Here is a 27216-nt window from a genome sequence, read left to right as displayed (position 1 = left end):
AGCGAGACATGATGTCCCAGATGTGCTCAATCGGATTCAGGTCTGGGGAACAGGCGGGCCAGTCCATAGCTTCAATGCCTTCATCTTGCAGGAACTGCTGACAAACTCCAGCCACATGAGGTCTAGAATTGTCCTGCATTAGGAGGAACCCAGGGCCAACTGCACCAGCATATGGTGTCACAAGGGGTCTGAGGATCTCATCTCTGTACCTAATGGCAGTCAGGCTACCTCTGGTGAGCACATGGAGGGCTGTGCGGCTCTCCAAAGAAATGCCACCCCACACCATTACTGACCCACTGCCAAACCGGTCATGCTGAAGGATGTTGCAGGCAGCAGATCGCTCTCCACGGCGTCTCCAGACTCTGTCACGTCTGTTACATGTGCTCAGTGTGAACCTGCTTTCATCTGTAAAGAGCACAAGGCGCTAGTGGCGAATTTGCCAATCCTGGTGTTCTCTGGCAAATGCCAAGCGTCCTGCATGGTGTTGGGCTGTGAGCACAACCCCCATCTGTGGACGTCGGGCCCTCATACCATCCTCATGGAGTCGGTTTCTAACCATTTGTGCAGACACATGCACATTTGTGGCCTGCTGGAGGTCATTTTGCAGGGCTCTGGAAGTGCTCCTCCTGTTCCTTCTTGCACAAAGGTGGAGGGAACGGTCCTGCTGCTGGGTTGTTGCCCTCCTACGGCCTCCTCCACATCTCCTGGTGTACTGGCCTGTTTCCTGGTAGCGCCTCCAGCCTCTGGACACTACGCTGACAGACACAGCAAACCTTCTTGCCACAGCTCGCATTGATGTGCCATCCTGGATGAGATGCACTACCTGAGCCACTTGTGTGAGTTGTAGAGTCTGTCTCATGCTACCACGAGTGTGAAAGGACCACCAACATTCAAAAGTGACCAAAACATCAGCCAGAAAGCATAGGTACTGAGAAGTGGTCTGTGGTCCCTACCTGCAGAACCACTCCTTTATAGGGGGGTCTTGCTAATTGCCTCTCATTTCTGCCTGCAGTCTCTGCTGCCTGCAGGCATTGCATTTGCAATGCCTATCTTGCAAAACACTAGGTAATTAAATTGACTCCTGTAGTTTAGTAGTAGTCTGACTCAATGGTGTCTTGAATTCTGGCCTATCTGTACTATTCCCTAGGATGTATTCTGTGATCAGAAGCAAAGCACTTTGTAAGTCGCTCTGGATAAGAGCATCTGCTAAATACCATAAATGTAAATGTAAAATGTAAATTTCTACCTGTTGTCTGTCAGTATCGGTTAGCATGTGATTAGCAGGTATCGATATGCATGTCATTAGCGCCTTTGCATCAGTCCACATGAAGGTGCACAAATTTACACCTGTTGAAGATGGATGGGGTGTGGTCTTCTCCAAGCTGGGATACACAAACACAGCTGAATAATTTCATATATTTTTCCTGCTCTGCAAGGAAGACACTGACACTGTGATGGCATACAAGAGGATTTACACTCCTTTGCAAGCTTTGGCAGTCTGAACGCAATGGATGACTGCGATTCCAATGGACTGCGATTCTTAGTGCTGAAGACTCCTATGTGGCACTTTCAACTGGTACAGATACGAGTGGACAATCAGATGAATAAAACCTTAGCCCTCCATAAAAGAAGCGTTCTGTTGCTAATGATGTCAGAAGGCCTGCAACAAACAAACGCAAAAGATGGAACCACTTGGGAAAAGACAGATATATGCATTCGTGGACACGAAAACATCACTTTTACGTTCAGTGAGACTGCAGGACTTACAGAGCATGCCAAGGTAACGTAAAACTCTTTTCGTAGATGTATAGAAGAAAAATACAGAGGTGAATTTTGTCTGCTATATTTCCTCTTTTTGTAGATGTGTATAAAAAAGCATTGGACTGAATTTGGCCAGCTATATTTCCTCTTTTGTAGATATATATAAGAAAAGTACTGAAGTGCATTTTCCCTGATATATTTCCTCTTTTTGTAGATGTATAGAAGATAAACACTAAACTGAATTGTGCCTGGTATTTTTTTAACATGTAAGTAACTTGATTTTTCTTTTACTCATACAGCACAGAATCACAAGCAGGTTGCAGAGCTTTCTGTGTTTGATCGATATAGAGATGCTGAGGACCATCACACACTGCACGGTCTATGAAGCTCACAGAGCAGATCAGAGCTGGAACCTGTCTGTCAGTGAGTTGATGGTTTTCATTGCAGTGCTTTTTCTGTGGGCAATACTCTGCCCGGTTGGAGCGGTGGCCGATTGTTGATCTAAGAAGTACGCTGTGCTCGCGATCAAGGACATGATGTCCCGTGACCGCTATAAAGAAATTATGTGGTACTTGCGCATAGATGACAAGGAAACCCATGCAGAATGTTTAAAAAGCGACAGATTTGCTGCAATCACAGACATCTGGCAATCTTTTGTACGTAAATGCACTCTGTGTTACATGCCAGGACAATATATTACCGTCGATGAGAAGCTCTTTCCAACCAAGGTTGGCTGTCCTTTCCTGTAATACATCGCTACAAAACCTGACAAGTTTGGCACAAAGTTTTGGATTGCTGCTGATTTGGAGACCAAGTATATGTGCAATTCTCTTAAATATTTGGGAAAGGACCCCAGTCGTCCAAGAGAGAAAGACTGTCTGAAAATTTCGTCATGAGACTCATGGAGCCATATCTGGACAAGGACAAAACCATCACCACCAACAAATACTTCATATCCCTGTCTCTGGCCAACAGACTACTAGCATGCAACAGAGTTCTGAATGGGACAATCTGTTAGGCAGGTCGTGCGCACGCGCACACACTGCTTGATGTTAAAGGGACCCAAATGCCAAACCATAAACAAACAGAAAACCAAGAACAGAAACCTCCACCAAAAGGTGTGCGGGAAAAGAGAAAAAGAAAAAACCCTACAGATAAATATACACCAAGGGTTAAACAGGAAAACCAAAAAAAAAAACGCGGAGAGGACTCGACGCGCGGTAACTACAAAAAACAAGGAAAACTAAACACAAATATAACAACTGAAGAACGCGGATAAACTTCAACGCGAAAACGAGAGGGAGAGAGGGAGGTAAGTAAACAAAAAATGTCAGGGAAAAAACCCGACTACCTGACCAATAATGGCGAAAAACCCTACCTGAATGAAACAAAAAACCAGACAGGAAGAATACAGCGGGGGGAAAACTTGAGAAGAAGGGCCAAAAGGCGCAGGAGATAAAACTCAAAGAGACAGGAGAAAGAGAAGAGAAAACACTGAAGAGCATGAATCAGAGAACAAAACCCACAATACCGGCTGACCGCCTGGGAGACCAAACAACTCAGCAAAGATGAGTCGCAATCGGCTTCCTTAAGAAGGATGAAATCCAGCTGCGGCTCATCTTTGCTGATTGCGAGTTGTGGAATGCGAACGCCCTCTGGTAGTCATGGCATGTGTGGAGGAGGGACCTGCCCTGACAGAAGACTGCGAGCGCCCTCTGGTGGTCATGGGCGGGGCAGCGCTGGGGCCTACCCTGACACAATCAACAAGATCAGAAGAGAAATTCCTCCTCCAGAAAAAAACACCAAGGGATGTGAGGAGTTCTCCACACATGTGTACACATCAGGAAGTGCCATATAGCACGGTTGCCAACTTTTGACGTTCGCTTGGAGTGAGATTTTAACCTGGAGGAGGTGGCGAGTGTAAATTGTTGTAATTTAATGTGTAAATTGCGAACGTACGAACGTAAGTTGTTGAGCGGGGGAGGGGGGTGGCGAATGTAGAATGGACACAAATTAAGTGTTATATCGCGATCTGTCAATCGCCGGTGGTTGGCGCCAGAGCGAACTAGTAACTCATTGAATCATATATGTGGATCAGAGGTAAATAAACTGGATTTTTTTTTGGCGTGAGATATCGGAAGTGTGGCGTGAGAGGGTGTGAAGATGATCAAATGCGTGTGTCACACGCTCAATGCGTGAGAGTTGGCAACCCTGCATAAAGGGGTGCAGGAAAAAATTGATTCAAGCTTGAATTGCGTTTCTAACATTGAACGATACAGAATGGATTTTTATTTTCAAAAATCGATTTTTTTGCGGGTGTTCCTTCTCAGGCAAAACTAGGCAAAACAAGGAAGTAGCGTTGACAATGTACAGGCATGCAAACCTAGGTTACAGAGGGTTGTGTAGTGTTGTGTAGTGTATGGTATTTGTTGTTGCGTCGCTAAAGTGTGGAGGATGAAGAAAAAGAATCCACGGTCTTTGAAAGCAACCATTTGGAAACACTTTGGATTTTACCAAATGGGCTTGACATGACGCATATGATTTGCAGAAATTGCAATGGTAATTTCGGGAATACTTTAAATCCCCATTCTCACCTGGAAAGACATCACCCAGAGTTGTTGGCAGAATTTGATAATCCAGTGAATACAGCGCCAACACAGCCAGCTAGCCAGCACATGCTTCACCACTTTGAAAAACTGCCACACAATTGTGAACGGGCAAAGAAGATAACAAAATCCATCGCTTGTTTCATCGCAAAAGACCTGCGACCATACAGCGCAGTGGAGAGAGATGGCTTCAAATTCATGATTAAGACTATTGAGCCATCTTATATCATACCTTCACACACATACTTTACAGACACTGCTGTACCTAAACTTTACACAGAGACAAAGCTAAAGGTCGGGGAAGCTGTGGCCAAAAACGCAACCAGAGTAACTCTTACGTGTGACCACTGGACCTCTAGGGCAACCGAATCATACACTACATTTACGGCGCACTACATCACAGAAGAATGGCAGCTCCAGTTTCAAGTCCTGCAAACTAGGATGATGCATGAAAACTACACTTTTCAAAACATTCATGCAACTTTTCAATCAGTCGTAAAGGAATGGAAGCTAATGCTCGCGGACTTGGTGGTTACAGACAATGCATCTAACATGCTTGCTGCTATGCAGCTTGAGGAGAACCTAACACATGTATCTCGTTTTGCACAGACACTCAACCTCGCAGCTCAGCGAGCTCTGAAGCTCAATACTGTGTCACGGGTGTTAGGGAGGATTAGGGGAATCACTAGTTATTTCCATCGGAGCACCATGGCATGTGAGGCCCTGAAAGTGAGTCAGAAGGCTCTTGGTTTGGAAGATGGACGTCGCGACCAAATGGACGTTGCGTCCAGATGGAATAGCGCATATGAGATGGTTAACAGGTTTCTGGAGCAGCAGCCTGCCATATCGCTCTCGCCAATCCTGGGGTCCAAAAAAATAACACAGTCGACACCTCCACACTAAGTGACGCAGAAATAAAGCATGCTGAAGAAATAACTATGGCCCTCAGGCCAATGAGAGATGCCACCAACATCATGTCAGAAGATTCATCACCTACACTGTCAGTCATCACTCTACTGCTTGCCCAGCTTCTTCACGACATAGGAGAAGACTCTAATAACTCCACACTTGTCCGGGAAATTAAATGGGCGAAGACCCAAAAGTATATTCCACCCATGGGATGTATTTGTGCCAGTCATTTTGGGAGATGCAATACTGTCGGAGAAACCTCCCTAATTCCTGATTATAGCGCTCCACTTCTCCATTGGATTGGGGGTGGTATCCTGAAGGCAGGCTTACCGTTATGCCCAATAGTTTACAAAGCTGTCTCCAAACCCGAGATGTAAACTGCCCTCTATCGGAGACGATATCTTCAGGTAAGCCATAAATACGAAATACGTTGTTGAACAAGTCAAGAGCTGTTTCCATGGCAGTAGGTAGCTTGGGGCAAGGAATTAGGTTGCACATTTTAGAGAACCGGTCTACAATGACCATGACAACTGTATTACCTCCTGATGTAGGTAGATAAGTGATGAAGTCAACAGCGAGGTGAATCCATAGCCGGAGAGGAACGGGTAAAGGAAGGAGTTTTCCTGCTAGGAGAGTACATGGAATGCGGGACTGGGCACAAATGGAACATGCAAGCACATAATCTCGGATGTCATCCTTCCAGGAAGGCCACCAGTATCGCAGTGAAACTAGATGTTGTGTACGTGTGATACCTGGGGGGCCCGTGCCTGCTGTGTCATGGGTGAGTTGGAGGATACGCCCCCCGAGGGACACAGGCACGTACTGTTTTCCCTCTGGGCATTCCTCCGGACAAGGATCAGTGCGCAGAGCCTCGTCTAATTCCTCTTGAATCACCCATCTGATAACAGCGAGGAAACACGAATCCTGCAGAATACGCTCAGGTACCTTGACTGCCTCATCTTTTTCGGAGATCTATGAGAGAGTGTCAACCTTGACATTCTTTGATCCTGGTCTGTAAGACACAGTGAAGCGAAAGCGAGAGAAGTACAGTGCCCACCTGGCTTGACGCGGGTTCACACGTCTGGCTGACTTTAGGTATTCAAGATTTTTGTGGTCAGTGTACACCACGAAGAGGTGTTCTGCTACTTCTAATCAGTGATGTCATTGCTCGAGGGCAAGATGGCTAGGAACTCTCGGTTACCAACGTCATAATTCATCTCAGCGGACGTCAGTTTCTTGGAGAAATAGGCACAGGGGTAAATTTTGGTGGGTTCCCCTGCCACTGAAAGAGAACAGCGCCCATCCATCAACCTCCACGATGATCTGGAGCTGAGGGTCAGGAAGATGCAGTATGGGGGCTGATGTGAAAGCCTTCAGAAGTTAGCAAAGCCCAGGAATCGCTGTAGTTCCTTAGTAGAATGGGGGGTCAGCCAGTTCGTGACAGCCTCAACCTTTTCGGTATCCATGGAGATCTGACCTGGAGAAAGCGTACATCCCAGAAATGTCACTGTGGAGTGATGAAATTCACATTTCTCCGCCTTCACATAAAGGTTATGTTCCCGTAGGCACTGCAACACGGCAGAGACGTGTCTGATGTGACAGAAGGGGAATAAAGGGGAATAAATCCTTTATTAAGGGAAATAAATCAGGATGTCATCTATATAAACAAACACAAAATTATAAATCATGTCACACAAGATTTTATCCATGAATGCCGGGAACACTATTGACTATTTGTCAGTCCATATGGCATTACAAGGTACTCATATTGCCCCCTGGTGGTAACAAAGGCAGTCTTCCACTCATCGCCCTCTCTTATACAAATCAAGTTATAAGCAATCTGTAAGTCCAGCTTGGTAAAGATATTCGCCTCCATCAGGCGTTCTTGTGAGGCGATGATAAAGGGGAGAGGGTAATTGTACTTAGATGTGACTGCATTAAGGGCACGATAATGAATGCAAGGGTGCAATCACCCATCTTTTTTCTCAACAAAGAAGAAGTCAGCCACGACTAGAGAGGTGGACAGTCAGATAAATCCCTTAAGCCTCGGTAACATAGGCTTCCATCGTCAGATCTTCAGGACGCGATACAGTGTAAGGTTTCATCTTGCGAGGTAAAGGGGCTCCGGGCAGGAGGTCGATTGTGCAATCACAGGAGCAATGAGGAGGCAGATGACAAGCGTTGTCCTTGTTGAAAACATCTGCATTTGCTCAATACTACATGGGGATGATAAGGGACTGTCAGGACTCTATTGAGGAGGATCGGAGCGGTAGGTGTATACATTTACTGAGGCAACTGGTTTTCCATCATATGAGTTCTCATTTTTTTCAGGAAATCACAGGGTCGTAAATGGATAGCCAGGGAAAGCCAAGTATGATGGGCTCTTGGGGTGTGGATATAAGAAAAAAACTCTTGCATTTTGCTGTGGAACAGCCCCACTTGGAGCTCTATGGGGCTGGTAAGAAGCGTAACCACTACTCCTCCTATAGGCTGGCAATTCAGTGAGTTTATCCTCAGGGGAGGATCCACAGGTAAGGTGGGAAGGCAGAGGTGGTGGGCTAGGTCTACATCTATGAAATCGCCAGCTGCTCTTAAATCCACCAAAGCTGACAGGTTAGTATCAATACCTCCCCAGGATACTTGCACAGGTAAGTTAACTTGATTGTTAATAAGAGTTGGCTAGTTCTGCTTGGTGAGTACTCCCTACCTCTGAATAGTGGCAAACGCGAGGGGCATTGATCTCGGAAATGACCTCCCTTGCCGCAGAATATGCACAACCCATGGTGGAGACGTTTGGATCTCTCATGGCAAGTAAGCGGAGATCTGCCCAGCTGCATGGATTCATCGGCTCCACGAAGGTTCTCATCACACACACGGGGAGGTGGTGCACAGGACGTAGTGATGGGAATGTCATCTATACCTGGATGGTGAGTTACTAACAACATGTCAGTGTTTACTGCAGCTTGAAAAACTCAGTTAATGTGAGGGCTTCACTCTGACAGGCGAGTTCGACCCATAAGTCTGTTCTTAGATTATGGCGGAATACCGTTTTCAAGGCGAGTCACTCCAGCTGCTCCCTGCAGCCAGCGTGAGGAACTCCCTCACATTGTCAGCTGCCCTCGTCCAATTTGTGAAGAGCTGACTGAGAACTTGTGTTTTCTCTCATATTTGAATACCCCAATCAGTTTTGGTGGTAAAGGTAATGTAGAGGGATTCAATGTTCAGGGCAAGATCTTCTGGTATGTTCAGAACCTCCAGATTAAATTTTGCCATTACACTTCAGCAAATCTGAAAAAACCAACAACTTCAGCCTAGCTAGCCTACTTTGAAGCCTGTGTTCACAAGGCAAGAGTGAGGAAACAAGAAAACAAGGGAAAAGTCAAAAGCATTTAAAATAGTGCTGGTAGAAAGCAGAGAGAAAAGAAACGTCACAACCTAGGCAAGTAGGAAGCTGCGACGCTGGGCACAGGGGGACGGACGAGGCACGAGTCCAACGTTCTTGAACAAACATCACATTTATTTTCATACGAATAGCGCAGACAGCGCACGTAAAACACTGACACATGTAAACGAGAATGACTCAAACTAAGACGAGCACGGGACACTGCGCGAATGCACATTAAATAGACAAACCACATAAGCCCTGAGTGATCACGAGAGGAGCCACAGGTGAGACCAATGAACACACTCGGACACATCCACACCCACGAAGCTACACAGACGCAGACGTCTAGACGTAGACAAGATAAACACACGCCCAAAGGGGAGGGGTCAGGGACTGTACCGTGACAGAGCCCCCCACCAAGGGTACTACCCGTCCCGGGGTGCCAACAGAACTGAATGCCCCAAACCCACACCGATGGTGGATCCGGGGCCCTCAGTCCTGCATCTGGGAGATGACTGCCCTCGGTGGAGAATCCGCCACGAACAGCCTAGAACACCCTCCCTGGGAAGACAGGGGAAAACACGTTAGACACACAATGGCACATTCATGAAAACACAGACAGGAACACTGATAGACAGAGGCATGAAAGGGAAAAGGGGATTCGGGAGAAACACAGGGATGGACAAAATTACTGGCACAGACACACACACAAACGGAGCCAGGCTTCACGCCTGTAGGAGGGCTGCCAGAAGAGAGAATGCTCCGGGGTCCTCCTCATGCCCTTGCCGCAAACCCTCCGCTGGGTGTGGCACGGCTGGCAGATGCCCTTGCAGCCCCCTTGGTGGGCACGCTACCAGTCTCTCTGGAAGCCCTTGGGGAGCTCGCCGCACAGTTGGCCTGCCAACGTTCGCCTTCTTTCCCCCGAGGACCCCAGCGAGGAACTTTCCCTCCTCCCGGTGATCGCCCTCCTGGTCTGGCGGTGGGAGCGTTGTCTTCTATCTCCATCTCCTCCTCTCTGCCTGAGCTCCATTTCATAGGCTCCAACGGGGTTTTGCACCAGGAGAAGTCCATAGCGCTCTCCATGGAGCTCACATCCTCCTTTTCCGTGCACGGGTCACCGTCCGAGTACTCAGACGAAGGTTGGCTGCCTTCCTCGTCCTCACACTCAGTGAGATCCGAGTACTCAGACGGAGGGGGACTCACCTCCTCCCCATAACGCTAGGTGGAAGCTGAGCACAGGGATGGAGGAGGGCTCATGTCTTCTTCCTCACCCTCGCCGTAATACTCGGTAGGGGCCGAGTACATGGACAGAGGGGAGCCTTCCTCCTCCTTCTTACCCTCGCCGTAATACTCAGTGGGGGCCAAATATAAGGATGGAGGGGAGTTCTCCTCTTCTTCTGACCCCTCCTCCTCCTCGAACTCACTCTCCGGAGTCTTGTTGTCTTCTCCACTGCAATAAAGCTCTACAGACCCGACTCTCAGAGGCAAGGAGTCTCTAGAGCAGGGGTGGCCAACCCGCGGCTCGCGAGCCGCATGCGGCTCTTTGCCTGGTTTCATGCGGCTCCCCAGCCGGTCCGCGGGCTCACCTGCACAAACGGGGTGACACACTGCTACATTTTCGTGGTGCGCGGTTAGTTTACAAGCCTAGCGAGCCGCTAATACTTTAAAAACCGGCGTAGTGGAAAACACGCATTTGACTGTCTTCACAGCTAATAATTTACACTCGCCATCCCCCCCCCCCCCCCCCCCCCCCTCAACAGATTACACTCGCCCATGTACGATGTGGCTCTTTGCCGTAACACAGTAAGAAAAGTGGCTCTTGGTCTATGACGGCCACCCCTGCTCTAGAGGAAGGGAGGTGTCTCTCTCTCCACACCCGCCGCGCAGCTTGGCACAGATGTTTTGCTAATGCGTCATCTTTCGTAGCCTGCACCTGATGCAGCAAAAGCGCAATCACAGGATCTTGCTGCATCTCCTCAAGGCTCACGGGGTTCTCGCGGTGGAGGGCAGGGGAAGAGGCATGGTGGTGCCTGCTAGGCCTCTTCCCCTTCTTGGCACAGATCATGTAACCAGGCATTCTTGGTCGGCTCGTCTTTCTGTGACGCTGGGCACAGGGAGACGGACTAGTCACAAGTCCAAAGTTCTTGAACAAATGTCACTTTAATTTTCATACGAATAACGCATACAGTGCACGTAAAACATTAAATAGACAAACCACATAACCCCAGAGTGATCACGAAACGAGCCACAGGTGAGACCGATGAACACACTCAGACACATCCACACCCACAAAGATCCACAGACGCAGACGTCTAGACATAGACAACATAAACACACACCCAAAGGGGAGGGTCAGAGACTGTACCGTGACAGAAGCTCAACAGATGGTGTTTCCAGCTTGAATGTGAAGCACCACGAAGGATGCATTACTGCTATATTACTGATGATAACCATTTTATTAATATGCAAATAAATAATCAATAAAAAACAAATTAATACAACATTTTGATAACATGTAAAGAAGTGAAATCAGTACACATTTATTCACATTTAAATAAAAAAGAAAAAAATATTTTCAAATGAATAAGAACTAGAGGTAATTCTGTTTTAATGCAGGTACAGCAACTGAGAACCAAAGACACAAAAAATGTAGATATTATGATTATGAATAGGCTACACTAAATCCTGAATACAGACACACACCTCCTGCGCACAAGTCACACCCACATTTATTGATAGGCCATCAGTGCAACGCTGTTATTTAAACCAATGTAGAGCAGACATCCAGACCTTTGGAGTGCTGGGAGGCACCAAGCTCACCATGCAGATCACTTCAAGTCTGGTGCCATTTGTATCAGTGCTGTGGATGACTGTGTTCAGCCCTGCAGGATGTAAAGCAAACCCAGTCAGCTGCAGACTGTGGGCTGAGCCTCAGATGCCTGGACTTTCTATGAATGGAGATTTTATAATTGGAGGGATTTTCACCATTCATTACTCCACGAACTCAGAACAGAACACCTACACCAGGCTGCCTCCACAGCTACAGTGCTCTGGAAGGTCTGTCTGTGATGGACGAGGAGACATTACAGATAACAAGCCATTATGTTAGGAATACAGAGAAATGCTCATTAGGATTTAATTATGGGCTATTTTGTAGCTATATGCTATGTGTTATGTTAATGACATCTGAAAATTCTACTAAAATTAACTTTGATGCTGTAAAAAGATTTGATCATTTTTATTTGTCTCCACACAGCATGGACTTCAGGCAGCTGCGTTTCGCTCGTGCCATGGAATTCACCATCCTCGAGATCAACAACAGAACCGATCTCCTACCGGGCATCACATTAGGCTACCAGATATACGACTCGTGCTCTGACGTACAGATGGCAATAAAACTTGCATTTCAATTTGAAAATGGGTTGGACCCCGTTTTCAACGAGACTAATTATTGTTCTGCAGCTGCCGCTGTACCTGCTGTTGTGGGGGATTCCGCTTCCACACCGTCAATTAGCCTGGCCAGAACGCTCGGTCTGTTTGGAATTCCACAGGTAAAAATTGTATTGTATTCAGTTTTGTACTTTATTTTTTCTCTCGTTTATGAGATACATTTATTTCTGAATAATGATTACTAATACGTCCTGAAATATGACTGAATCAAAGTCTTCATATCTGTTTTTTCACCTTTTGTACAAAAATAAATTACAGGTGAGTCATTACGCAACCTGCGCGTGCCTGAGTGAAAGGCGTCAATTTCCCGCCTTCTTCAGGACGGTTCCTAGCGACCAACACCAAGCGGCTGCACTGGCAAAAATGGTGAAGTATTTCGGCTGGACATGGATTGGGACAGTGCGCAGCGATACGGACTATGGAAACTACGGAATGGCAGCATTTCTAAGGGCTGCGCAGGAGGAGGGAATCTGTGTGGAGTACTCCGAGGTTTATTACAGAACACAACCGCGCAGTAAACTGGAGAGAGTGGCAAACGTCATCCGCAGATCCACGTCAAGAGTAATAGTGACGTTTGTTCATGCAGGAGACCTAATATTTCTTATGAACGAACTCTCCAGGGAACCACTGCCTCCGCTTCAGTGGATTGGCAGCGACACGTGGATAATTCATCCCGATTTTCTGCGGTTTAACATTTGCGCCGGCGCTTTAGGTTTTGGGGTCCCCCGATCAGTTATCCCAGGTCTTCGTGAGTTTCTACTAGACCTCTCTCCAGCACAAACACTGAAATCATCCATATTAACAGAATTCTGGGAGAGCTCGTTCAGCTGTAGCCTAAAAGGACGGACAGGCGTGCGGCAGTGTGACGGCAGTGAGGACATCCGCACGCTACAGAACCCATACACAGACACGTCACAGCTGCGCATCACTAATATGGTGTATAAAGCTACATACGCCATAGCGCATGCCATTCACGCTTTGATTTGCAGTGACACTAGATGCGACAACACTATAAAATTCTCACCATGGCAGGTATAAATTCGCTAAATTTAAAACAAGCTTAATATATACAATATATTGGATGAAGTCAAGTAAAATGGGCCACTTTTTGGTAAATGGTTGATTAGACCATCAAACGTGCTATGCCTGAGATTTAAGGATATCTTTATAAATTGACCTGGTTCTCTTAAATGATTTTTATTTAAAAATGTGGGAAAAACATCATTGTTTTATATTTATATATGAGTTAGAAGCTCAGCAGGTTCCCTCTTGATCTTTGTCTCAAGGTTCAGTTAAAATGGGCTAGTGAAATGAGACAGCACCACGGTCATTTTTTAATTTTATTTTAACAGTAAATTGACATTATTGTCTTTGTTGTGCCATAGAAACAACACCATGAAACATTACATGAAGTAAAAAGTTGAACAAATATTTATTTAATACATGCATTTAGATCATCACCAGAGACACCAGCCCAACCAGTGCTCTGTGTTCTTTGGATGCGATATACACTCTGGAAGGCTGTGCACGGGTGTTTGCTAATCTTACTTTGTATTCTTTTTCATTTGTTGTTTTTGTCTGTGAGTGACTGGAGAGAGGCTAACCTGGGCCTCAATTTATATGTAATGTCTGTGTAAGAGTATATGATGGCCATTTTTAGCTGGAAATTGTGGCCTATTTTAACTTAATTGGGTAGCCAGCAAATTAGTTTTTCACAAAGATCAAGAATCTTTTTAAATGTGTTTTTTTTGTTTTGTTTTGTTTTTTCAAGGAGCCTGTCAAAACATTATTCTTAAACATTTTTCTTTATTGGAAGTTTACTTAAAATTAGTTAGGCCTATTAGTTATTACTTAGACTTAGACATTCTTTATTGTCATTCTTTGTACATGGGTGTACGCAGAATGAAATTTTGTTGCATTTAGGCTTGCACAGTGAACTTTCTTATCTCATACTCAATTATCATACAACCTCCCCACCCAATGAACTAAAGTAACACTATTTCCTGCCCATCTGAGCAACCTTATACTGTTAAAACTATTCATATATGTTTACTAGTGTTGTAGTAAGATCGGTTGTTGTAACTTGCTGCAAGATTTTAAAGAGCTATAATGTTTCAATCTTATCTGGGCCATGTTACTTGTTGACCCATTTTAGCTGACTTAACCTTTCACCTTAACGTTTCCAGATACTCAACCAGCTCAAGAGAGTGAACTTCACCACAAAGAATGGCTACCAGGTCAACTTTGATTCCAACGGAGATTCCGTAGCTGTTTACGAACTCATAAACTGGCAGTTTAAGAAAGATGGTGCTTTAGACTTTGTGCCAGTGGGCTCCTATGATGCATCCAAACCGAGAGAACAGGAGTTCAGAATGAGCAGTGCTATAAGCTGGGTGGGAGGACAGACTGAGGTACTGTATATCACACCCTTTACTACAAAGTAGAGGTTCTCAAACTTCTGGTATAGGTACAAATCATTTTCCTGTTTAATTTATTGTTCTTGTCAAAATCTTGTTGGTTATCTGATTCATTTAATCAGATTGTCATGCATGTGTCAACTGAACACTAATCAATCATAAGTAGAAGAAAAAGTGAAATATGAGGAATATTTGACCCCAGGAGCAAATATCTTTGGTGTTTGTCTTTTTTTAGATGCCAGTGTCTGTGTGCAGTGAGAGCTGTCCTCCAGGCACCAGAAAGGCTATACAGAAGGGAAGGCCTGTCTGCTGCTATGACTGTATACCATGTGCAGAGGGAGAGATCAGTAACTACACAGGTAAGGTTGTGTATCATAAATAAAAGTTTAAATATTTTGTAGTAATATATGTTTAGACACACATTGTGTGTGGCAGGCAGTTGTGGCCTGGTGGTTAGGGAACTGGTCTTGTGACCGGAGGGTCGTGGGTTCGATTCCCAGACCTGAGGCCATGACTGAGGTGCCCCTGAGCAAGGCCCTTAACCCCCAATTGCTCACTTGTATAAAATTGAGATAAAAATGTAAGTCGCACTGGATAAGGGCGTCTGCCAAATGCCGTAAATGTCTAAATGTATATAAACAGCATTTAGTCATATATAGATAAATAGGCTGATCAACTGGTAGCTTTAGTTGTCTACAGGATTATTTGCAAGATGTGTAATCAACTTTACTCTGGAGAAACCAAGAGAAGACTCACTGATAAGTTTTCAGAATTAAGGGTTTGTCATTGGCAGGGCAATTTAATATTACTGACACATGTGTTTACATTGTCAGTTTTTGCTATGGCAGCAATGAATTCCAGAAACAAACAAAAAAAGAAGAATTTATTTTTGGAATTTTAGAAGCCCATGGAATTAATGTTGTGATTCAAACATAAACTTGTTCCTCCTCTTATTCATTCAGAAGCACCTTGCTTGGAGAGTTGATGAAGGACCTCTGTTCAAAACATCCTGTTTCTCTGGAAACACACACACACTATGGCTGCATCTCAATTCAGGGGCTGCAGCCTACGTAGACCGCGTAGACCGCAGCCCACGGTGGCCACACACCTCGAAGGCCGGGTAGGCTGCATCTCACGACTGTTAAATGAGACAGTCTAGTCTTCGCAAGACGTATGTTTGCGTGACCACGCTCTGCCCCGTTTCATACGTTACATACATGTTAGCGCGCTGTCCAACAAATATCACATCACCCACAAATGCCTAAAAGAAAATGCGTTGAACATGTATTCACATGTTTGGCGGGAAGTATAACTTCATAACAAAATTCAATGTATTTTTATAAACGTTACTCTTTAGTAAATACTCAAAGCACAAGTTTACCTGCAATATCATTAATAACTGGCATGTTATTTAGCATCTCATTGCAGTATAAATGTCCATATTAAAAAAATACCGACATTTAAAAACGAATTCTTCGGCCCGTACACTAGACTCTGCCTGTTTATTGTTCATAGAGCAATGAATCCTGGGATATGGTGGGACGCGAAGGATACTCAGATGCATCCTCCGTTTTCGGGGTTTTGAAGGCTACATTCGTCGGCCGCATAAGGAGTCCACGAATTGGGACAGCCTCGTCGCGGCGCAGTGACGTAACCGGCCTACAAATGCGCACTTCGTGGGCTGCAGCCCCTGAATTGAGATACATCTTATATTGCCAAAAGTATTCGCTCACCTTCCTTGACTCACATATGAGCTTAAATGACATCCCATTCTTCTTCTTCAACTCTTCTGGGAAGGCTGTCCACAAGGCTTAGGAGTGTGTTTATGGGGATTTTGACCATTCTTCCAGAAGCGCATTTGTGTGGTTACATACTGATGTTGGACGAGAAGGCCTGGGTCTCAGTCTCCGCTCTAATTCATCCCAGAGGTGTTGTATCGGGTTGAGGTCAGGACTCTGTGCAGGCCATTCAAGTTCATTCACACCAAACTCTGCCATCCATGTCTTTATGGACCTTGTTTGTGCACTGGTGCACAGTCATGTTGGAAGAGGAAGGGGCCAGCTCCAAACTGTTCCCACAAAGTTGGAAGCATGGAATTGGACAAAATGTATTGGTATGCTGAAACATTCAGAGTTCCTTTCACTGGAACTAAGGGGCCAAACCCAGCTCCTTAAAAACAACCCCTTACCATAATCCACCATCCACCAAACTTTACACTTGGCACAATGCAGTAAGACAAGTACTGTTCTCTTGGCAACTGCCAAACCCAGACTCATCCTTTAGATTGACAGATGGAGAAGCACGATTCCTCACTCCAGATAACGCACCTCCACTGCTCTAGAGTCCAGTGGTGGCGTGCTTTACACCACTGCATCCAACGCTTTGCATTGCACTTGATGATGTATGGCTTGGATGCAGCTGCTCGACCATGGAAGCCCATTCTATGAAGCTCTCTGCGTACTGTCTTTGAGTTAATCTGAAGGCCACATGAAGTTTGGATGTCTGTAGTGATTGTAGTTGGCGACCTCTTTGCACTATGCGTTTTAGCATCTGCTGACAGGCCAACCACTTATGTCATTAGGACTAATCAGTTAGTTCTACTTTAGGGAAAAAGTATTCATGGAGAGGCAGTGTTTAGTTGTCAGTTGTTGGAGGATATAAGACGAGTTCCAACACTATGTTCTTAAATCAAAATCAAAAGGTCCAGTTGTGGTCATGCTTTGGGATCAAGTTAGAAATTATTTCCATTCCTGAGTTTCTGCACCACAGTGCATACGTTGTTTTTGTTGTTGTTTTCTAATTATTTTCTATTTATATACTGTATATAGTAATAACCCAAAATTCCCAGGGCTTGCATTCCTAGACCCCCTGGGAATTTTGAAAATGTGAAAAACAAAGGCAGATAAAAACCTATCTTTATACGTTAAACACTAAATACGTACCCAAAACAGTTCATTACAAAATGTATGTTATAGTTTACATTATCCTTTAAAATTAAAGAATTAAAAGTAAATACAGTACTTTAAAGTACATACAGTAATTTTTTTACAGTGTTTGTGGCAGTCTTTGAGTAGCTTTGAGCTTTGTTTATGATGACATTCAAACTTTGCTTTTCTAATCTTTCAGACTCTTTGGATTGTGTGCACTGTCCTCCTGAGTTCTGGCCAAACACCAAACAAGACAGCTGCCTCCCCAAGTCTGTTGAGTTCCTGTCCTGGGATGAAAATCTATCCATCATTCTTACAGTGTTCTCCATCACTGGGGCCTTCATGTCTGTGTGTGTTACTGCTGTGTTCTACAAACACAGGACGTCTCCCATCGTCAGAGCCAACAACTCAGAGCTGAGCTTCCTGCTGCTCTTCTCTCTGACTCTGTGTTTCCTCTGTTCACTTACTTTCATTGGTCGGCCCTCTGAGTGGTCCTGTATGCTGCGCCACACAGCATTTGGGATCACCTTCGTCCTCTGCATCTCCTGTGTTCTGGGGAAAACAATAGTGGTGTTAATGGCCTTCAGGGCTACACTTCCAGGCAGCAATGTCATGAAATTGTTTGGGCCTCCACAGCAGAGACTCAGTGTTCTTGGTTTCACTCTTGTTCAGGTTCTTATATGTGTGCTGTGGATAAAAAATTCTCCTCCATTTCCTCTAAAAAATCTAAAGCACCACAAAGAACGGATCATCTTGGAATGTGGTTTAGGTTCTGTTGTAGGTTTCTGGGCTGTTCTGGGTTATATAGGACTCCTGGCTGTTTTGTGTTTTATTTTGGCTTTTCTAGCACGGAAGCTGCCTGATAACTTCAATGAAGCCAAATTCATCACATTCAGCATGCTCATATTCTGTGCAGTTTGGATCACCTTTATTCCAGCTTATGTCAGCTCTCCTGGGAAATTCACTGTAGCTGTGGAGATATTTGCTATTCTGGCCTCAAGTTTTGGTTTGATTATTTGTATTTTTGCTCCAAAGTGTTTTATAATTGTGTTTAGATCAGAGCAGAATACTAAGAAATACCTCATGGGTAAAGTTCCCTCAAAATCTCTTTGAGATATTCTCTGAAATAGCAAAAAAACAACATGAAGATTCGGCAACTTATAAACCATGTTCAAAATAATGATTAGGCTCCCACATATTAGCTTTACTAGCTTCACCAGTAAATCTTATATAATACAATTAGTTGATTAGCCTATACATATAATAAACTGCCAGTTATATGTCAGTGGGTTTTCCTTTCAATAAGTCAGTGACAATATATTTTTAGAAAATCTTATTAAGCATAAATTTAGTTTTTTGTCATTGTCTATTCCGCATCTAATTAAACCTTTCTATAGGGTCTGAGGACTGTGGCTCAAGATGACATGTCTGTCTTTTCATGTTGTTTTAATATTTGGAAGTTATTTGTTAGACATAATAAATGATTGGTGATTATTAGGGGTGACCTGCAATAGTCGCTGATTCTACTATAGTCGACTATACCCCCTAGTCGACTATGAACGTCATTGTCGAATGTACCATTCTAACTGCATGGGGGTGCCCAAGGATGCTGCTAAGAATTAGTTGTTACATGAAATGTCTTTGTTTTCATGATATATAGCCCCTTTGTCAAATAAAATCATCCTAATTTCTGTTAATAAATATTTTAAAATGATGTGTGCGCATTAACAATAGGCATCTTCCTTACTACACATTAATAAATCACACCCTGCAGTTGCACAATCCTGCAGTTGAACACACAGGGGTGTCAAACTCATTTTCACGGCGGGCCACATCAGCATAATCGTTACCCACATTAAATGTACCTACTCCTTAATGTTAATTACCTCTGAGTTTATTACTTATTCAAGTTACAAATATAAAGGTACAGTAATTTTCCATTTTCAGTAAACAGTAAATTCATGGCATTAAAATTGCATGTTATCAAAGAAATTATATTTAACCAAAAACAGCAGCCTAACATCTACATTTGACCAAAGCTGGAATTATAATGAATTAAGATTTGAAGTAAAATATTATGTTAAATTTCCCATTTCCAATTCTATAAATATACATTAATAACTCTGCTACTAAACCAGCTGTAAATTGAATCACATACACTAAGTACTGAACAATAGCCTTTTATTTGAAATGACATTTAAAGCAACAAATTTAGAATGCAATACTGCTCCACTCTGCTCAAGCAAGTGAATAATATAAAATATTTGGTCCCTCAATCCTCAATCCCGGGCAATCAAGGGCTTTTCATGAGAAGGCGCAAAGATATAAGGCATTAGGAGATTTTTTTCAGAAAGGCCCATAAGATAACCTGTTAAAACTTTGCAATATATAGCAATAAGTTTCCGGAGGGGGGTCAGTATGGAGTCAAATTAGGGTCTTTAATATGAGAGCGCAAAGATAATGTTAAATCGAGCAAGTCAGACACATTGAGCACGCAAAATCAAGGAAACTGAGCAAAAACAGTGACAACGAGAGCAGGGAATCAAGAATTGCGCTGTTAAGCGCGCTCGTTTCTCGCAGCCCCGCGCGCACTTCACTGTTTTCAGCGCGCGTTTCAGTTTTTTGCTCGCTTCTAAAATTTCAGATGTATGTAATTCCAAGACCTCTCCTGTTCTGAGCCAACTCTATATAGAAGATATAGACTTTAAAGATAAAAAGATGACTAACAAGTTCACTCAGAGATGTTTACAGAAAGTGTTGTATGCTGGTCAGGTTAAGCGGCATTATATTCTAAATGATTATGGTCAAGATATAATCTATAAAATTAGAACTAAATACATTTCGTTTCCTCTGCCCTGAGACAGCTCTTCGTGTCCGTTGTATGTTGCGGGAGTTTCGCCGTGCGCTTGTGTGTATGTGGCACGGCGAACACCAGGGTGTCTGCCTGGTGGACTCTCGTGTGTGTTTTGTATGTGTGTACGGGTGACAGACGTGTGGACCAGTGTGCGTGCTCGTTATGTTCTATGTTGAATGTTTTATGTGTGACGCGGTTGCCGCTCGTCACTGTCGCCTCGCTCCCCGTGTGTCGTGTGTTTTTTATTTATTTATTTTTTTTATTTTTTTATTTATTTTTTTATAAAGCACATTTAAAAGACATCAAGTGTCAACCAAAGTGCTGTACAAAGGATAAAAAGTTAAAATAATAAAATTAAATAAGAATAATAAGTCACAAAACATAATAAAACCAGCAAAACAGACCGAAACACAGACTCTAAATGAATCCAAATGCCTGGGTAAATAAATGAGTTTTTAGATTTGTTTTAAAAGCCTCAAGCGTCTGAGAGGATTTGATGCAGAATGGAAGACTGTTCCAGAGTTTGGGGGCAGCAACTGAGAATGCCCGATCACCCTTAAACTTCAGCCGAGATCGTGGGACGGTTAACAACAGCTGATTTGAGGAGCGCAGCGACCGAGTGGAGGAATAAAAACACAGCATCTCAGAGATGTAGCTCGGAGCTAAGCCATGTAGCGCCTTAAAAACAAACAGTAGCATCTTAAATTCAATACGGTATCTCACAGGTAACCAATGGAGGGAGGCAAGTACAGGAGTAATGCTCTCCCTTTTCTTCGTACCTGTCAGTAGCCTGGCAGCAGCATTTTGAACCAGCTGCAGGCGAGCCAGGCTGGACTGACACACACCGAAGTACAGCGAGTTGCAATAGTCAATGCGAGAGGAGACAAATGCATGAATGACCGTTTCCAAGTCCTTGGTGCATAAAATGTGTTTAAGTTTTGCTATGTTCCTGAGGTGGTAAAAACCAGCACGCACAACGCTACTGATTTGCTTCGCAAATGTGAGGGTGGAATCAAAATTGATTCCAAGATTTTTAGCATGCATATGAACATTTAAAGATAACGATCCCAGAGCTTTTGCTACAGTGCTGGTTTGATCAGGGTTTCCGAAAATGATGATGTCAGTTTTATTTTGATTTAACTGTAGAAAGTTGTTGGACATCCAGCAATTTATGTCTTGCAGACAGTTTGTGAGGAGGTTGATTGAACCATCATCTCCTGGTCTAAGTGGAAGATAAATCTGTGTATCGTCAGCGTAACAATTATAAGAAACATTGTACTTCTGACAGATTGAGCCAAGTGGGAGCATGTATAGAGTAAACAGAATGGGACCTAAAATGGATCCTTGAGGGACTCCACAGGTAATGGCCGCAGTTGTGGAAAATTTATTTCCCATCTTAACACAGAAGGATCTGTTCTTCAGATAAGATTCAAACCACTTCAGCGCAGAACCCTGGATGCTAACATGGTAATTTAGACGGTCCAACAGGATAGCATGATTGACAGTGTCAAAGGCTGCAGTAAGGTCTAAGAGAACTAAGACAGCACATTTTCCTGAATCCACTGTTAAAAGCAAATCATTGGATACTTTTAGGAGGGCCGTCAGTGCTATGGTGTGGTTTAAAACCGGACTGGAACTTATCCGTAATAGAGTTTGCACATAAGAACCTAGAGAGTTGAGCAAGTACAACTTTCTCCAGGACTTTAGACAGGAAAGGTAATTTTGAAATCGGTCTAAAGTTATTTAGATCTGTCATCTGTGTGTTTAATGTGGGGAGCGACTGCGGCTCTGAGTGGCGCGCGTCACTGTATGTGTGTAAGCAGAGCACGCATGTGATGGGTTCCGTCTGTCTGTTTGTACACCGTTTTTTGTTTGTCTAGTATTTGCGTGTGTGTTTTGTCCTAGCGTGATGTCAACTGTTAAATGTAATTCCACACATGCTCCTCCCCTTAAATGTGTGTTTGGGGGGGGACCGGCTGTGGTCCCGTGCCATGGGGTGTGGCACGGAGGGCGTCTCTCCCAAGGGAGGCCCTGAATAGGGTAGGGCGCGTTTGTGTTTCGTGTTTGTATATGTGTGTGGTGTGTGTGAGGTTGTGTTCTTTGTGCAGGTGCTTCTCCTTGGCAGTGTTCCTGGACCTTGTGGGGGTCTCCACCTGGCAGGAGCCCCCTTGTGTTGTGGGGTGACCGGAGCCCGGTCGTGAAGAGCCCCTCCCTAGAGGGCTGGGGCCCCCGGATGTTTGGGGACCATGGGGCTCCGGTCTGAAAAGCTCCTGCTGGGGATGGAGATCCTCCCTCCTGCCCGGGGTGACCAGGAGGCCCTTGGGGCTGCTCCCTAGCCCGCGTCGGGGGTGCTCTGGGCCTCGGTCTCTGGCGCTCCTGGGTTGGGTGGAGGAGTCCACCTTGAGATGAGAGGCCCCGGGAGGGGTTGGCTCCCCAGGAGGCTGGGGTGACCCCTAGCAGAAGGCAGGGGTCAGCTCTGGGAGGAGGTAGGTCCAGGAGGTGAAGTAGCTGCGCCTTGGAGAGGTAACCTGCACACCCACACACACACACGAGGGACGAGAGAGGAGCCGTAGCCCCTCGTCCTCACACCCATGGGGCTTACCAGCTGAATGCCGGCCCTGTGACCGACCGGGGCGTGGTTTTGTGTTGTTAACGGCCTGGCCGGTCCAGGGTCCCGCCCGGGGAGGTGAGCTGTGTAATGTTTTGTGTTTTATGTTTCAGCTCCCGGACGGCAGGAGGTGTGTTCCTGCCTGTCTCTGCCTTCCTGCCCCTTCATGTTTTGTGTGCAGTCGCTGTGTGCCACACACCCAGTGGAGGGGAGTGCGGCTTGGTGGGGGGGTCTGTCACGGTGAGGCGGCCCCCTACCGGCTGCCTCTGTCCACAGCGGCTGTTGTTGTTGGGTGACGTCATGTGCGTCCCTCAGGTGGGCGGAGCCCGTGATCCGTCTCACCTGAGGGTCGTTTGTTTGCCTATATATGTCTTGTCTTTGTACCAGTTGACCGCTGGTCATTATATCCTTAATTTGGAGATAGTGCACGGGTTTTAGGTTTGCACACTTTCTATTAAACCATCATTTTTCCCTGAGACTTGGCGTGATCGCTTCCTTTTCGTTGCTCACCCCTGTACGTCACAAAAGCTCTCTTTTCTGGTAATAGCACAAACTTTTTATAGCTAGAGCTCAGCATCACAGAAGCAACATAGCCAACATAAAATCACAAAAACTTGCAGTTTTTTTCCAAAAGTTAGGTATACTTTGTAAAATGCTGTTTGTCTGTACAACCTAAAAAAAGACATTAAAAGTATTTATTTAAAGTTGATTAAACACTTGACCTGGCTGTGCTCATTTTAACTATGTTTTTACTTTCGAGACTGACCGTAGCGCGCGACTCCGCACACCTCGCGTCACATTCTTTGCAGTGTTGTCCATAACGATATGTGATAGTTATAAAGAAACACCCCTCAAAAACGGGAAGGAACATTTACCTGACCAATTTTAATGTTGCTTTGTGTTTCAGGTTTGAAAAGTGCTAGAATTTAGGCTAATGTACTTGAAAGTGCTTGAAATTGAAACTACTCCGTTTCACAACTGTCTGACTGAACAGTCCTCTTGTATTACGTTATAGTGATGTGTCGTTCGCGAACGGTCCGGCTCTAAGAGCCGGCTCTTTGAAGTGAACGATTGGAACCGGCTCCACAATGGAAGCCGTTTTAGGATCCTATTTGGGAGCCGCTTTTTCCTTCAGTATTGCGCTTGTGCTCTGCAAGTGCCACAGTTTTTTTTCAACATCGTTTTTATTTGTCCTTCGGTGCCTCGCTGTCTCTCCCTCTCCTTGCGCGTATTGCCAGTGGTAGAGCATACTTGGCACGTCGCAATCAGCGCGAGGGTCCATGCGCCGAAAATTACGCAATCACGGTGGCTCCGCCCCTGTGTGAAGCGAGGTCGTGCACCTCTTCAGCGCAATGAACAAAGTTATGTATGCCGGGTTCATACACCTTGACAAGGTGGAATTCAAGCACTTGTACGTCACTTGTACAGGCCATTTTCAATATTTCCCAGCACCTTAAACTTAAATATTTATACATATACTCGAAATTATTCGAAATAATTCGCTTTTTTATCACATCGATTCAGTCAAACATCTATTTGTTTTGAAACAAAATACAGTTACATTTTCAAGTAGCCTACTTTAGCACTTTTCAAACCTGGAACACAATGCAACATTAATTTTCGTCAGGTAAATGTTCCTTCCCCTGTTTTTGAGGGGTGTACTGCTGTTTTTGGTTAAATATAATTTCTTTGATAACATGGAATTTTAATATGCCATGAATTTACTGTTTGAAAATGGAAAATTACTGTGAAGTTACAAAAAGCATTGTTCTGTGTTTTTACACTGAAAACTGCATTTTTACACTAATAACTACTAAATTAAAACTCAAGACCCTTAAAAAAATATACAATCCTGTTATAAAACAAGACATTCTTGTAATTTAAATTTACAGACTTTGACTGTATATTTAAAGGAGTTTTCTTTAAAAAAGTCATTTTCCTGTATTTTACAGGTATATTCTCTTATTATGAAAAAGACAGAAAAATACTGTATTTATTTACAGTAAATATCTGTTAAAAAAATGTTTTTTTTTACAGTATACAGCTCACTCCCCACCCACACCAGTAGACCCTACAGCTCACTTCCTGCTCACACCACTAGACTCTACAGCTCATTCCCTGTCCATATCTACACCCTACAGCTCACTCCCTGTTCACGCCACTACACCTGTTACGTTCCTCCTCCAAAGGCAACCAAAATAGTTTTTAAAAGTGTACACGAACCAACACAAGGGTTTTCTTAGTCTATAGTTTATTTACATATATATTTACATATATACTATACAAATATAATATGTACAGCAAGTCATCTCTTCAGGGGTAAGCCAGGCCAAAATAACAAACAAACAAAAGAAAATCCCACACTAAGTACAAAACTAGCTACCCTAAATAAGGAAAAAGAAAACAACCAAAGAACAGGCGACTACACTTACTCCCTAACTCACACAAAAACCGAAACAAGAAACAAGACATTTAACCCAAAGAAAATGGCACTTACCCCCTTCTGGCATTCTACATGTAGCCACTGGAGAATTGTTGGTGTTTATTTATTTAATTTTATTCATCCTATTTCTGTTTAAAATGTTTAAACTTGTTATAAACTGTTTAATATGATTTGCTGTTTAAAATTGGTTGTAGGAAAGGGTTAAAAGTTATGTGTGTAAGACACTAATGTTTAAAAGCATTTTGGTTAGCCCTGAGTGTCACTCATGGGTAGAGTCATGGTTATTTTTAGAGAGAGAAAGGAGAAAAAAGCATGAGGAGAGTGTAAGAGAGCTATGATACAAAAGCTAGAAATATAATGTACAACACATTGTATTATGTTACAGGTGTAGAGCAAATAAAAGTGTGGGGTTGTCAATTAGAGAACCCGATAGTGAACCGGTTAGCCCTGAGTGGGGTAGTGAGGGAAAATCTCCTTGGTAACGTCACATTCGGCCTGGAGTGTTGCTGCGGCTAGCACGATGCGCGGCTAGCACGATGCTCGGCTAGCTTATCCCAAATGGCTGACAGCCCCAAGTTTAGGACAAGTTTGCTTCCTAGGTGAACCGAACCTGAGAGACTTGGCACAGGGCTCTACTGCACTTTCTTCGTCTGCACCAGATAGCGGTCTGAGCTACCGTGAGGCTCAGACTTCCTCTGGCAACGCGGGATTCTCCGTCGCCGAAGCAAGATAGTTACTCTGCACGCCCTTCCTCCACACCAGGTAGTGAGTCTACATTTTTTTGTTTGTTTGTGTAGAGGAGCGCAAAACGGCCATGTTACCGGGTGTAGGGTGGTATAAGATACACGGCACAGAGTCAAGCTGATGTCGACCAAAGAAATTTACTGGTCCAGAGATTGATGCCATAACACAGATCTCAACAGGCTAGATGTTACTGCCCATATTGTTCCATTTATACACATACCTGTAGGGTTGCCAACCGTCCCTTGAAAAACGGAATCGTCCCATATTTAGAAACAATTGTATGCATCCCTTATTGATCTATAACGGGACGCACTTTGTCCCGTAATATCGTGAGAATCAAAAAATATTCCGTCAACGTCAATGGAGTTGATAAATGATGGTGCGCTTGTATGTAGATTTTTATGGTAAAGAAGCCCGCCCCTTCTCTGTGACCAATGAGCTGACAGCCCTTTTACACACGTGATTGAAAATACAGAATCGGCTCATCTCATTGGTCCAGTCTCAGCAGCGACATGATATGAAGAAGGCATTATGGACGCGAGTGGCAAAAATTCTGTGGATTTCATAAAAAATAAGTGGACTGATGTGCGAAACAAATCTTCTACTGAACTAATTAGAAGTGAGCTCATTGTCAGTCTAAATTATAAAATGTCTTGCTCAGAGTTTTACTCTTTGGCACTGAAAAACAGAGCACTCCTTACTGCAGCACGATCACAGCAGAAATATAAATGGAAAAAATAGGTTGACTCCAAGATGTAGTATTACACTGTTTAGTTTACAAGTTATTTTTGTTTTATTTTTACTACAAGTGTTTATGTTTACAAATTTACTACAAACGTTATTTGCACATTGCACTAAATGCGATATTACAGAATGTTCATATTGATTTAAGTTAAGATACATGATTTTCCAAAGATATTTTTGTTTATGGCAATACTATTTGCACTAAAATAAATTGTTGAATTGTGTAATCATTTGTTTTCTATGCATATTTTTATCATTCAAAACCATGCATCCCAATGAATTCAGGGGGGTGTTCCAAGGAGCGGGTTAAGCGAGAAAACCCGGGTAAGTTAACTCAGAGTTCACAGAAACTCAAGGTTTTCCATTCC

At 44.0% G+C, this 27216-nt stretch overlaps 1 protein-coding gene across 1 annotated transcript; it reads left to right on the top strand.

The window, feature by feature from the left end:
• Window positions 1-290: 290 nt before the first annotated feature.
• Window positions 291-19097, top strand: LOC143501173 (extracellular calcium-sensing receptor-like). The gene is given in 8 exon segments (XM_076994761.1): window positions 291-374; window positions 377-653; window positions 11616-11718; window positions 11918-12212; window positions 12370-13143; window positions 14298-14522; window positions 14764-14887; window positions 17655-19097. Coding segments are annotated over 8 exon segments (2766 nt in total). The 5' UTR covers window positions 291-320; the 3' UTR covers window positions 18569-19097.
• Window positions 19098-27216: the final 8119 nt, after the last annotated feature.

Source organism: Brachyhypopomus gauderio, chromosome 2 (genome assembly GCF_052324685.1).
Source record: "Brachyhypopomus gauderio isolate BG-103 chromosome 2, BGAUD_0.2, whole genome shotgun sequence".
In the NCBI taxonomy this organism is placed as follows: domain Eukaryota; kingdom Metazoa; phylum Chordata; class Actinopteri; order Gymnotiformes; family Hypopomidae; genus Brachyhypopomus; species Brachyhypopomus gauderio.
This window is presented reverse-complemented; position numbering and strand designations above follow the sequence as displayed.